The sequence below is a fragment of the Panthera pardus genome, unplaced genomic scaffold (genome assembly GCF_024362965.1).
Source record: "Panthera pardus isolate Hobbes unplaced genomic scaffold, ASM2436296v1 HiC_scaffold_8, whole genome shotgun sequence".
NCBI lineage: Eukaryota > Metazoa > Chordata > Mammalia > Carnivora > Felidae > Panthera > Panthera pardus.
Window position 1 is genome coordinate 137,843,195 of NW_026527013.1, and position 12,949 is coordinate 137,856,143.

General features: G+C 40.3%; 1 protein-coding gene across 2 annotated transcripts in view; it reads right to left on the minus strand.

Moving 5' to 3' along the window:
* Positions 1-6,850: 6,850 nt before the first annotated feature.
* The window catches only part of TSPAN12 (tetraspanin 12), a 64,940-nt gene continuing 58,841 nt past the window's right edge, over positions 6,851-12,949 (minus strand). For both annotated transcript variants that reach the window (XM_019452550.2, XM_019452551.2), the window contains exon 8: positions 6,851-8,453. In XM_019452550.2, the coding sequence (XP_019308095.1) occupies positions 8,148-8,453 (306 nt within the window). In that variant the 3' untranslated portion in view covers positions 6,851-8,147. The remainder of the gene's footprint in view (positions 8,454-12,949) is intronic.

Consider the following 12,949-nt stretch of genomic DNA (forward strand, 5'->3'; position numbering starts at 1 on the left):
AGCATATTTTTCATGTCAAGCTTTGAAGTTTTTATCTCTCAAATTTCAATTTGATTGTTTTCAAAATTTCTTCCCTATCTCCATTTAATTTTTCTAACACATGAATACCAAGGTAATTGCTCTTTTAATTCTTTGCCTGCTAATGTATCTGTGCCAGTTCTGGATCTATTTCAACTGATGTTTTCCTCGTTATGGGTCATGTTTTCTTGCTTTTTAGCATAACTGGTAATCTTTGATTGGTTGTCAAACATTGTAAATTTTCCCTTGTTGAGGGTTGGTTATTTCTTTATATCATTAAATATTCTTCAGTTTTGTACTGGATTCAGTTATATTACATGGAAGAAGTATAATAATCTATGGTCTTGCTTTTATGATTTGTTTGGTGCCAGTAGAGCCCTATTTATTCAAAGATTAATTATTTCTCACTACTGAGGTGGGACTTTCTGTACTCCACTCACCGCCCTATGAATTATGGGTTTTCTGGTCTGGCTGGAGAGAATAGCACTATTGCCAGCCCTCTAGGGACACTAGGTACCATTTTCTCTAGTCCTTTTGAATGTGCTGATCGATACTCTTCTGAATACCCATTCTACGTATCTGCTGAGCTCTTGATCCATGCATTTCTTTTCTCCATCACTCTCAAACTCAACTGCCTTGGTCTCCCTGTATTCTGAGCTTAATCTCCTCTAAATATGAAATCCAGGCTCTACTTAGATTCTCCCTCCTTCACCACATACTGGAAGCTCTCTTAAGGAAGTTGGAGAAACCACTGGACTCACCTCATTTGTTACCAGCCTCTTACACATCATGGTCTTTACTGCCTAATATCCAGTATCTTAAACAAAAATCATTGTTTCAAACATTTTTTTCTTATTGTTATATTTCAGGCATAAAGATACATTTGATCCCCATTATTCCATCTTGGCTGGAAGTGGAAGTCTCATTTTGCATTCTTAATGTTGATAATAGATATATTAAACAAAATTTTATCTCACAAATTAAATACAGTATTTATACCTTCCAAATTCTTAGACTAAAATGAAATTTAAAATAAATACATTTATAAGGCTCTAGCTTGTCCTTGATATAATATCTATCAAAGATAAATGAGTTAACAACAAAATAAATGAATATAACTTGTGAATATATAAAAAAATTCCTAAAGAAACATTAATTAGCAAAATTCAGCAACATATTAAAATAATATGTCATGACCAAGAAATTAAGAATAATCTAGGAAATCTGTTAATATACTAGCTCTCTTGTAAAGTAGTTAAGAGCAAAGACTTTGAATTTAGACAAACCTGGTTAAAATCACACTGTGTAATTTGGGGTATGTTCCTTAAGATCTCTGATCCATAGGTACCTTTTTCTTTATTATAAAACCTACATCATTGGTATTATGAGAAGAGTAAATAGAAAACTGTATTTGAGGCACTCAGCACAGAACTTTTGGTTGCCATGTATTATTTAAATGTTTGTTTATTTACTTTGAGAGAGAGGTAGAGAGGGTGCACTCATGCACAAGCAAGGGAGGGGCAGAGAGAGAGAGAGAGAAAAAGAGAAAGAGAAAGAAAAAGAGAAAGATAGAATCTCAAGCAGGCACTGTTAGTGTAGAGCCCGACTCTGGGCTCAATCTTAGGAACTGTGAGATCATGATCTGAGCCAAAATCAAGAGTCAGACGCTTAACCAATTGAGCTGCCCAGATGCCCCCACCACACATTTTTTTTAAGTTGCTTTCTAGAATTGCATGAAAATTGCAAAATTAGTGGTGATCTACTATAATCATTAATTCTCCAGAGATTTTTCTCAGTGATGTATGTGAACTCAGATTTTACTGTGTACACTTCTAGTTTAACAAGTGTAGATTCAAAAGTTAAAGGGTTTGCGGGTAGGCATAAAAGCATTTTATAAATGTGAGACTCTATTATTGTATTAGACCACAAATACAACTTGATAGTTCACTCAGACATTCATAAGACTTTGACTGAGCTCTAACCGCATTCTACAGATCTAATCTACATCCACTTACAGCTAAATGAGTACTTAGCCCATGAGAACCCAGTGTAAACCCCAGTCAAGAACAGATGGCCTCCTTTAGAGTACTTTCTCCTTATTGAAATCATTTTGGATAATAGCTTTTGATTCATTAAACTAACTCATAATTCATGAATGTATTAATTCATACACATAGTGAAGAGATATGCACTGATACCTAAGAAACACTACCCAGTCCTAGGCAGTGTTGAGTGGGATAGAAAAGAGCATATTTGTTCTCAAGAGACACCAGACATACAAAGAGAAAATAATAATATAAATGAAAAATAGTGTTGGGGAGCCTGGGTGGCTCAGTTGGTTAAGCGTCCGACTTTGGCTCAGGTCATGATCTCATGGTCCGTGGGTTCGAGCCCTGCGTCGGGCTGTGTGCTGACAGCTCAGAGCCTGGAGCCTGTTTCAGATTCTGTGTCTCATTCTCTCTCTGACCCTCCCCCATTCATGCTCTGTCTCTCTCTGTCTCAAAAATAAAAATAAACGTTAAAAAAATTAAAAAAAAAAGAAAAAGAAAAATAGTGTTATAAAACAGAAAACACAAGGATCAAACTAGATATCATGGCAACAAATGCTGAGCTCACAGAGGGAAGCTTTTCTGTGGGCTGGAGTTGTCAGAGGAAGCTGCACATAGGAAGTAGCTGCTGAGCTGGGACCTAAAGGCTGAGTGCAGGGTGAGCTGGTGGACATGAAGGCATGTTAGAGGAACACCCTGATGTGAGCAAAATCAAGGAGGCCTCAGATATATCCCACAATGTTAGCGGCAACTAGTAGACCCTGGTTGGCCTGTGTGGCTCGTGTGTATTGACCTGTGGGAAAGTGCAAGGGGACGGGTTTGGAAAAATAAATTCATGCGGAAGATCTTAGTCTGCAAGTACTGAGGAATGTGGCAGAGATTGCTAAGTGACGCCTATACCAGTTTCCCCTCTTTCTATGGTCATAGAACTTCCTGGTTCAACTGGATACATGGGTGCCTGGAATAAAGACAGTTCCCCCAGCCTCCTTATAGTTGTGAGACGTGAATGGAAGCTATGTGTGTTTCTGGGTACGCCCTGAAAGGGAAGAAGCATGTCTCCTCCCATCCACTTTCCACTTTCTCCCTCCTGCTGCCATATATGTGAGAGTAGAGTGTGCCATTTGGGGCCATGTGAGCGTGGGAAATGCCTTAACGCAGCAGAGCGGCAGGAGAAAAGGGCTTGAGTCCCTGACTCCTTCAGGCAACTGTACCTTGGGCTACTCACACAGGTACATTTTATGAAATATAAAATCACTTCCATTTTGTTTAAAGCACTGGACTGCAGCCAGACCTACGTGCTGAGCTATCACTTTCCTGCAGCCCTCACTTATTAGGGCAAACCTAGGATGGCCAGTCCCCTCTGGCTTCATTTATCCCAACGCGCCACATAATTGCCATATACACAGATGAGCTGGACACCTCTGTCTTTTTTTAATTTTTTTTTTTTAACGTTTATTTATTTTTGAGACAGAGACAGAGCATGAACGGGGGAGGGTCAGAGAGAGGGAGACACAGAATCTGAAGCAGGCTCCAGGCTCTGAGCTGTCAGCACAGAGCCTGACGCGGGGCTCGAACTCACGGACCGCGAGATCATGACCTGAGCCGAAGTCAGACGCTTAACCCACTGAGCCACCCAGGTGCCCCCACCTCTGTCTTAATCAAAGCCAAGAACTCCTGGGAGGGTTTGAACGAAGAAATGACATGACAAGAATTGTGTTTTATAAAAATTGAGTGACGTAAACAGTGTCACCTGGGGCTAGGAGTGGGGATTGTAAGGGATTTACACCAAAGGCATGTAGTGGAACTTTTTGAGATGATGAAACGTTCCGTATCTTGATTGTGGTTGTAGTTACACGAGTCTATAGATTTGTCAAAACTAATACAAATATATATAGTTTACCACCTCAATAAAGTTGATTAAAGAAATTAATTTGGCTGTGTATATGTGCAAGATAGATCAGTGGAAGGAGACCAGAGATGGGAGAAGAGAGAAGAGAGAAATGTAGCACTTCAATCGAAGTTTTAGATAATTTGAACTTGTTCTGGGAAATTGTAGGACGAATGAAATCAGAAAAGAGGCTCATTTTGAAGGAAGAAGTAACAGAATTTGGAGGCAAATTGGGCCTAGAGATACTGATGGCCATGGAGGAGGACTTGACTTTTCTGTGTAAGGCAACAGCTGCACTTCACCACAGGCTGATGAAGACACCGTGTCACAAAGTGGTGAGGCAGGGAGGGTAGAGCACTGCCACTTTACCTAGTTAGATGTATTTCTTCAATATCTCCGGGTCTCTCTCCTTCATTTGTATCACAGGGATCATGATGCCTATGGATTGCAAAACGGTTGTAGAAAGCAGAGAAAATATGTGTAATATACCTCGCACCCTGTGGCCTGGCACCTCATGGGCACCCACGAATGCACGAGATGAGTGATTGCAGTAACATTCTAAGAGAAAATAAATGACTATCAAATGGCACGAGAGACTCTCCCCAACATGTTTCTAGGAGGTGCGTGGAGGCGAGGAAATAATTCGGTTAATAGGAAAGAGGAATCTGCTTGTAAATCACAGGATGATAACAGGAAGTGGGGTTGGATGAGCAACATAGCTCTTGGCAGTATTGTTTTAAAAGGGGTGGCTCCTTTTGCCACAGAAGATTCAGTGGTTTATTCGTTTCTCCTTTCTTTACCTCGCTTGACTCATCCACAGGAGTGGGAGTTCAGACAAAAGGAAGCTCTTGTAGCATCCTACTTAAGATTCTCCTCATATTAGATTTGGTTCTCAGCCCATTTTCTGTCAGGCCTCCTGAGATGGGAAAGCAATGCATAAAAATTCTCAGGCTCCCAGTGAACTCTCTGAGCTCCAGACTGGAGTTTACAGCTGCCTGTAGACATCTCCGTCTGCACGTCCTTCAGGCCTGGCCCACTTGGTATGTCCCAAACCAAATTGATTACCCTCCCACACACGGGCTCCCCCTCCAGTCTTTATCTAGGCTAATGCCATTGCCAATTTACTAGCTACAAACTCTAGACATTTCAGGTCTTTTGCTTCTCAACCCACACTCAATTTGCTGCCCATTTTTGTGGATTCACCCTGTTGTAATCTGTTTTATGCTTTCCTTATTTGTTATTATTATTATTATTTACTTCCATTGCCCTAGTGAGGCTCCTTCCCTCTCCAGGACCACAGCAACAGCAATCTACCCAGCCCCCCTCCAGAGTCAGAGTCTCCGGTGTTCTAGAACTCTGGACACCTGGTAGCTACACGAGGTAAAGAATGGCCGCCCCACAGGGATGTGTAGTAACTATACCTGTCTCACTGCTCACTGGCTAATCCAGTTAAGTTTCTGAGAGGCAAATCCTTTCTGAGAGTACTTCAATGACTTCCCATTTAGCTTACAAAATGAATTTCAAAACCTAAATTTCACTCATTTCCTTTCTCATGGTATCTCTTCAAGCATCCTGTGCTCTAACCACATCAAAGGACATGCTCTGCCCCCAAAATAATACATACTTATTAACTTCAGAGTCACGGAATGTTCTCCATGAGTTAGCTGAACTCTACTTTCCTTCCTGACTCAGCTTGAAGGCCTTTTTTTTTGGCGTAGCTGCCTCAATTCCACTCTCCTTAGTCTCTCATTCCTCGGCACGAACCCACTCACTGCTTGTTCTCCTAAGAGTTTTATCTGTGGCTAGCACAAGGGTCTCTCCACCACATTTTATAGTGCTTGAGGACAGACTCTATCTCCTACTGTCATTTCTGAATCTCCAGGGCACTTTGAATGGACTATTAACTAGGCTGAAAATAATCTTAAATTTTCACCAAAAGTGGCGATTTTTTTTATAAAAGAAAACCTTTTAAAAACTTCCAAAGAAATAGCAATTTTTTTTTTTTTTTTTTTTTTTTTTGCAGTACACCCAAACAGTGAACTCCCTCAGCTCTACCATAAGTACACTTTTTAAAGTCTCTTGCAGTTTATTTTTCCAGGTGCACTGCCACCGTAAGAGGCCCGTGGAGGCCACGGCTATAAATGTCATTTGTTCCCATTAAGCAAGTGTAGTATATATAAGATGTCTGTCTAAATTTACGTTGAGTCTTCTGGAGTACTAAGTCAGGTAATATATCAAAAAATCTAAAGTCTAAAAATGTGGAAATTGGCTTTTATTTAAAATTTGCAGATTTTCAACTGAGGTCAACACAATATGTACTTGTTCTTCCTGTGACTGAGACACATCAACCAAAAAGCAGCCATTTAGATAATTTGACCATTATCCAAATAATTCAAATAATAGTCATAGCTGTCTCAATTCCATGGGCATTTTAGGTGAAGTTATGGGGAGCTGGATGTTGAGGAAATTATAAAAAAGGACACTTTTGGTTCTGACTGAGCAAGGAATTTACTCAGTTTTTATTTGGATCTATGGGAGAGATAAAATCTGGCAGTTAATTTCAAATGTTGCATTTCTTAGACTCATTTGCTTCTAAAAGTTACTTGAAGAAACTGGGATGTGAAAACATTGAGAAGATGAATCAGCGTGAATGTGCATATTTTTAGGTTCTAGCAAACAACTACATTATTTATCATTTAGCTCAAAAACGAACCTGAAAAGTAAGTGGGCCTCTTTTTGTCTTTTCTCACTGAGGATACATCCTCTTATAGATTAGTTCCAGAGTTTGGCAATCATTATTGTTACTTTACTGAATCATTTCTTCTTATATTTCTCTCCCCTTGCCAATCATCGTGAGAGGTAAAAGTGTTCATCGTGTATAAAAATTAGACACAAATTATTACTCTCTAGAAAATATTTATTGACACATTTTAATTTTCTTTTCATTTTCTGAGAAATAAACATTATACACAAAATACAGTAAAATGCACTCTCCCCATTTCAAATAAATATATTTTACTCTTGTAAAAAATTTAATAATCTGTGTAATTCACCACAGTATCTTAATCAGTGAAACAAAGCAAAGAAAATCTCTAAATTGTCACTTATTTTAACGATTCTCTTGGCATTTTGCTGGAGAGAAGGAACAGTATTCTCTGTGGAGCTGTATTCAAACTTGTGGACTATTGCCTATTGTTGGGAGAAGACAAAGGCTTTAAAAAGTGTTGAGTGTCAAAAAGAGCCTTAGTTTGGGAGAAAGGCAGCATCCAAGATTTTGCTAAATGAACTACCGTTATGTGCAAACTTCCTTGGAATATTTCCTAGAGACCAGACGACATTCTGACTTAAAATGATTCCTATGCATCACACTGGCAATCTTTCAAAATTAGTGGTTAAGTATTTAAATTAACAGTTACGTACGTAATATAAGCCCAAGACGGATTTTTAAAGCTCTATTACAGAAAAGGTTAACAATAATGGTGCTATACAGGACAAATTTATCCTTTCCACTCACAATTGTTATTCTTAACATTGTAAGAACTGAAATCTACTGAATTATACAGACTTACCACAGACTCTTATATACACATAGATCCCTGATCAGTTTAAGACAATGTGTTAATTTGCTCTTGTTAAGTAACAAGAATATTTTAGTAACCAGAAAAAAAATCACATTTAGATAGTCACCAATCTTCAGAGTTTTCTTATGTATAATCAACCCACTCTCCAAAAACTATGTCACCAAGTAATACAATTCATTAATACTGCCTAACTTCCTGTGTTAGCAGTTCATTGGTACTTGATATACGAGCAAGCTTATGAAAGTAAATCAAACTTTACTGTGGCTCCAATGCCACCAGAGCATGGCTTGTTTACATGGATGCGGAAATGCTGGTCAAACTAGGCCAAAGCATGAGCCTCAAAGAATAACTGTGTTCAGTAAAAATCTTACACAGGCTATAAAGTGAGTATTGGATCTGTCCTCAGCATTATAAAGGGCATCAACCGTTGTCCAGGTGGTGACTTACAAAATGGAATTTTTCCCTCTTCACTTTAAAGGGTAGAAAATTACATGCTCCGGCATTCCTTATGGCAACATTTTTATTTCTACACATTTCTGAAACAGATAAGTGTGTGCTCAAGAATGCACGAGTCCAATAAAATAAATTTGTAGTTTCCTTCTTTGACATCCTCTATAATTCCTCCATCTCGAAGTGTGTAGTAAAGCTGTTTGCCATAGATGTGTGTTCAAAGATCCTCGACAGGCTTGGTTTCAACAGTTCTACTGAGTGACATGACAGGTGCTGAGTCGTGTCATTCTTCAGGGACATCATTTGGTCTGTCCCAGGCTCCCTTCGATCATAATAGAGAGCCCAGAGCAGAGTAATGGTGAGAATCATGGCCAGGATCTGTGTCACTCCAATGGAGATCCCCAGAAACCTTAGCACCTGCAGTTGTTTGGTTCCCCTCAAAAAGGAATACATTTTCTTCCCACAACCCTGTAAAAGAAATAACACAGTCAGTATTACTTTGGGTATGTCACGGAGGGTCAAATAGTGAAAACAAACAATCTGTGCCAGTTAATGGAACCAAACAACTTGAATCTTAACAGTTTAACACAGTGACTCTCAGCAGGGAACGCCTATGAGAAACTGGAGGGGAGATGGAGAGGAGCACTTTTTGAAAAGCCTGCCCAGGTGATTCTGATGAGCTTACTCCTTTTTCTGTCTTCCTCACCACCTGACATTGAGAATCACCAGCACAAAACACAACTAGAGCAGGGTTGGTAACCTTTTGTTTGTGTCTTTGTTTGTAAAGGGTCAGATAGTAAATCTTGAAGCAAATCTTTGCCGGCCATATGGTCTCTATTGCAATCACTCATCTCTGCCACTGTAACAAGCAAGCCACCATAGACAATATGGAAATGAATGCATATGGCTGGCTGCCTTCCAGTGAAACCTCATGAACCAAAAAAGCAGTAGGCCACATTTGGGGCACAGGCCATAGATTGCTGACCGCTGATATAGACTGATCCAGATTTTGCAAAAATGTTTCCTTATTATTGTTGGTATTCACTGTTAGATTATAGCTCATTGCTGGAAGCCCAGCTACCCAGCCTGAGTGGCAGAGCCCGGGCTGTGGACGGACTGGTGACTGCAGGGTGGCCCGCCGACAGTGAAGCTTCTTGTCCTCCCGCTTTTAGGTAATTCGGCCTTGAAAGTACCTGGGGTATTGTCTGTTGGGGAATTGCCCTCGGCAGGCCCCCTGGGAAAAGAACCATTAGGGAAGAAGATAAGGTTCCGCAAGAAATTGTGCGGCCTTACGTTTAGCCCTTGCCATTCCCTATGGAGACTCCCCTACTTGCAGGAAGGATAGCCTCGTGCAGTTGCCAGCAAAGGCGGCCAACGAAGGAGAGACATATGGATCCGAAAGCCCCACTCCGGTAACTAAGGAGTGTATCTATGGACACAGGTCACTCTGACCCCTAGGCCCACCTGGCCCCCCGGAGGCATTCCAGATGATGATTGAACCTAGTTAAAGTACAGAATGGTTCATTGGTTCCTAGGTGCATTGTCTGAGAATGTATAAGGCGTGGGTTTCTAAGGCCCTCTTGGCCCCCTTCCTGGCACCTCGGACACAGGCGAACACTTTTGTTCTTCAAAACCACGAATGGTTCAGGGAAACAACTAATAGGTCATGTCCCTGTAACTGTTCCACTTGAGGTGAGAGATAAATGACCTTTCGTGAAAACAGCAAAGCACTTTATAGATTATAAACATAGATACATAATAAAAACAATAAAAGAAATTAATCAATAAGCAAAGGGCAGGAGGGAACGTTATGACAAAACAATCATGTTATTCCTTATGGGGTAATTATACAAAGGAACGTTTTCAAAATTAGATAATGTTAGAAAAACATAGATGACGTATGTTACAAGGAAATCACTAGCATATATAATGACACGTTTACTGCAATAAATCGGCCAGTTCAGCACACTGCTGTTGTCTGTGTCCATTTTTATTTTTGTTTTGTTTTATTTTCACTTTTTCGCCGACGCCGTTCATCCTTCGGGAACCCCTGGACCTGCTGGAGCTGGACTCCGGCAGCTCATTTGGTCAGAGACTTTTCCCAAGGATCAGGAACGTTTGCCCAATCTGCTGCTGAAACTTGCTGATAGGTGGAAATTAATCTATTCCCTTTCACCTACCATCACACACTTTTGTCCACTGTCTGAGAAGAAATACAAAATGGAGGGGGGGGGGGGTGTTCCTGGCATGGCATCGAGTCTTAGTTGGATTTATTTATTTATTTGTATATAGACAGAGAGAGTGCATATGTGAGCAAACCAGGGAGGGGAAGATGGAGAGGGAGAGAAGGAATCTTAAGCAGGCTCCACACCCAGCATGGAGCCGGACACAGGCCTCAATCTCACAATTTTGAGATCTTGATCTGACCCCAAATCAAGAATTGGACGCTTAACTGACCCACCCAGGTGCCCCAAGGAAGGGTTTGAAAAGTATCTTTAGTTTCCCTACACGCTAAAGACACCTGACTTAAAAGGATTAGCAAAGTTTCTGTTTGTATTTAAAGTATAAAAGGCTAAGGAGTGCTTGTGGTAGACAGAAGAGAATTCTGAAAGAAAAAGAGAAGAGGGAAAAAAGGGAAAGAAAAACTATGACTAAAGATAATGGCAGGGGCAGGAGGCGCAAAGGAAAGGAGGGAGAATGCAACTAACAATTGTCCGAGTCACTTCTCCAGTGAACAAAGCAGAGCGAACCTGCCAAGTCTCTATTGAATCCACGACAAAGAAATGATAATTCCCTCTTCCAAAGGGAAGCTGATTCTAAATGAAGGTGAAAATCTAGGAAAGAATTTTATAATAATAAATTTCAAGGACTTGGAAGATTCTGAGTCTTTGCTCTACTTGGAAGAGAACAAATTTGCCTGCCACAGTTTCATGGACTTTGGCAGAAGACAGAGGCCAAGGACTTTATTACTCATAGCAATAGCAACAGCCAGAGTATGTGCCAGTTCCTCGAGATCCAAGTGTAACATGGAGACAACCAGATAATGCCTGCACACAGTGGACTGCATTATGAAAGAGAAACCTGAAGTTTAGGGAACCCTAATCTTTCATAATGGGCAGTAAGTATAAATGTCCTTTGCATCGGAGAAAGATATCATCTTTATTATACTGGACAGTAAATAAACCTGCCCTTTCCTTTGAAGGGAGACACCATCTCTATCTTCAAGGCTGTTTCTGTGCAAAAGCCCTTGAAAAGATAGTCCAGAACAAAGGCATCCATTGCTTCTGCATATAAGACATGAAGAAATGCAAGAGACCCATGTGAAATTATCTCCCAACAATAAGAACTTGACTTTTCAAAACTTTTGTTCTGAGTTTGTGCAGTGATTCATTCTGCTTACCCTATTGAGGCAGCTACTTGAATAAAAAGAAATTGATAATTACATTGAAAATTTCCTCCTTGGGGATAAGTTGGATAAGTGTCCAACTTCGGCTCGGGTCATGATCTCATGGTTCATGAGTTCGAGCCCCACATCGGGCTCTGTGCTGACAGCTCAGAACCTGGAGCCTGCTTCGGATTCTGTGTCTCCCTCTCTCTCTCTCTGTCCCTCCCCTGCTCGTGTTGTTTCTCTCTCTCAAAAATAAACAAAACAAAAACTTTTTAAAAAATTGCCTCCTTGTTTTCTTCTCTAGATTTCACAAAGAACTCAACTAAATCAAGGGAAGCAAGACTAGTGAATCAGTTGTGAATCTGTGCATTATGTTGGAGAAGAAGAATGAACAATACATAATTCTTAGATTTCCAAAGGCATTGATCAGTAACTTTACTTCAATAAGTCATTATGTTCAAAGGAATACAAAATCATGTAAAACGAGTCCTAGACATGCTTCAAGAACTTTTTCTGGTAAATCATGTAATGCAAATTAACAGCCAAAGATTAGCTAAACTTCATCAATTTCACCAAAAATGAACTTAAAATATTTATAATTTAATACTACTTAACATGGGTTTAATAAAATCACTTCTTTGGCCATCTTACCTTTTTAATACACACACAAAATGCATGTATGCACACACATGCACACACAATCTGTGGGAAACCAAAATAGCTGTCACAGAGAAAATTCACCGAAGTTCAAATACTTTTCAAAGAATTTCATTGAGCTAGTTCATCAGAGCCCTCTCACCCTTATGTTTATGTGTAATTCTAACAAGTATCCTTGCATGACACAGTATAGAATAATAGTTAAGACCATGAACCGCAGAGCCAGAATTCTGAGTTTCATATCCCTGCTCCACTTACAAGCTATGTGACTTTAGACAAGTTACTTAATCTCTCTGTGCTTCAGTTTTCTCATCTAACCTGATGAGGTTTTTTGGGGTGATTGTGGGGGGTCTGGAGCCAATGGCCAAGAAAGAATTCTTGAAGATGTCTTCAGTGCAAAAGGGTGATTTTATTAAAGCACGGGGACAGGACTGGTGGGCAGAAAAAGCTACCCGGGACCATGAGGAGAGACTGGTTTATACTATGGGGTTGGGGGAAGTAAAGTCCAGAGGAAGTTTCCAGTGAGATTTTCCTATGCTAAAGAAGACTCCCAGGATACTGGAGGCCTAGCTATTGTCAAGCTAAGGTTGTTTTTCCCTCTAGCAAAGCATTAACATTAAGACAGCAGGGAGTTCCTGGAGAAACACTTTACTCTGCCAGCCTCAAGTATTTGTCAATGGGCTGCAGGTTATAAGGAAATTAAATTCTATCTGCCATTTCCTTCTGTCTTTGTTTCCCACACCAGGCCCACTAAGGATTAGAAAGCTCAAATTAAAATAGATAAAAAATTAGGGCGCCTGGGTGGCTCAGTCAGTTAAGCATTTCTCAGGTCGTGATCTTGGTTTGGGGAGTTGGAGTCCCATGTTGGGCTCTGTGCTTACAGCTTTGATCCTGGAGCCTGCTTAGAATTCTGTGTCTC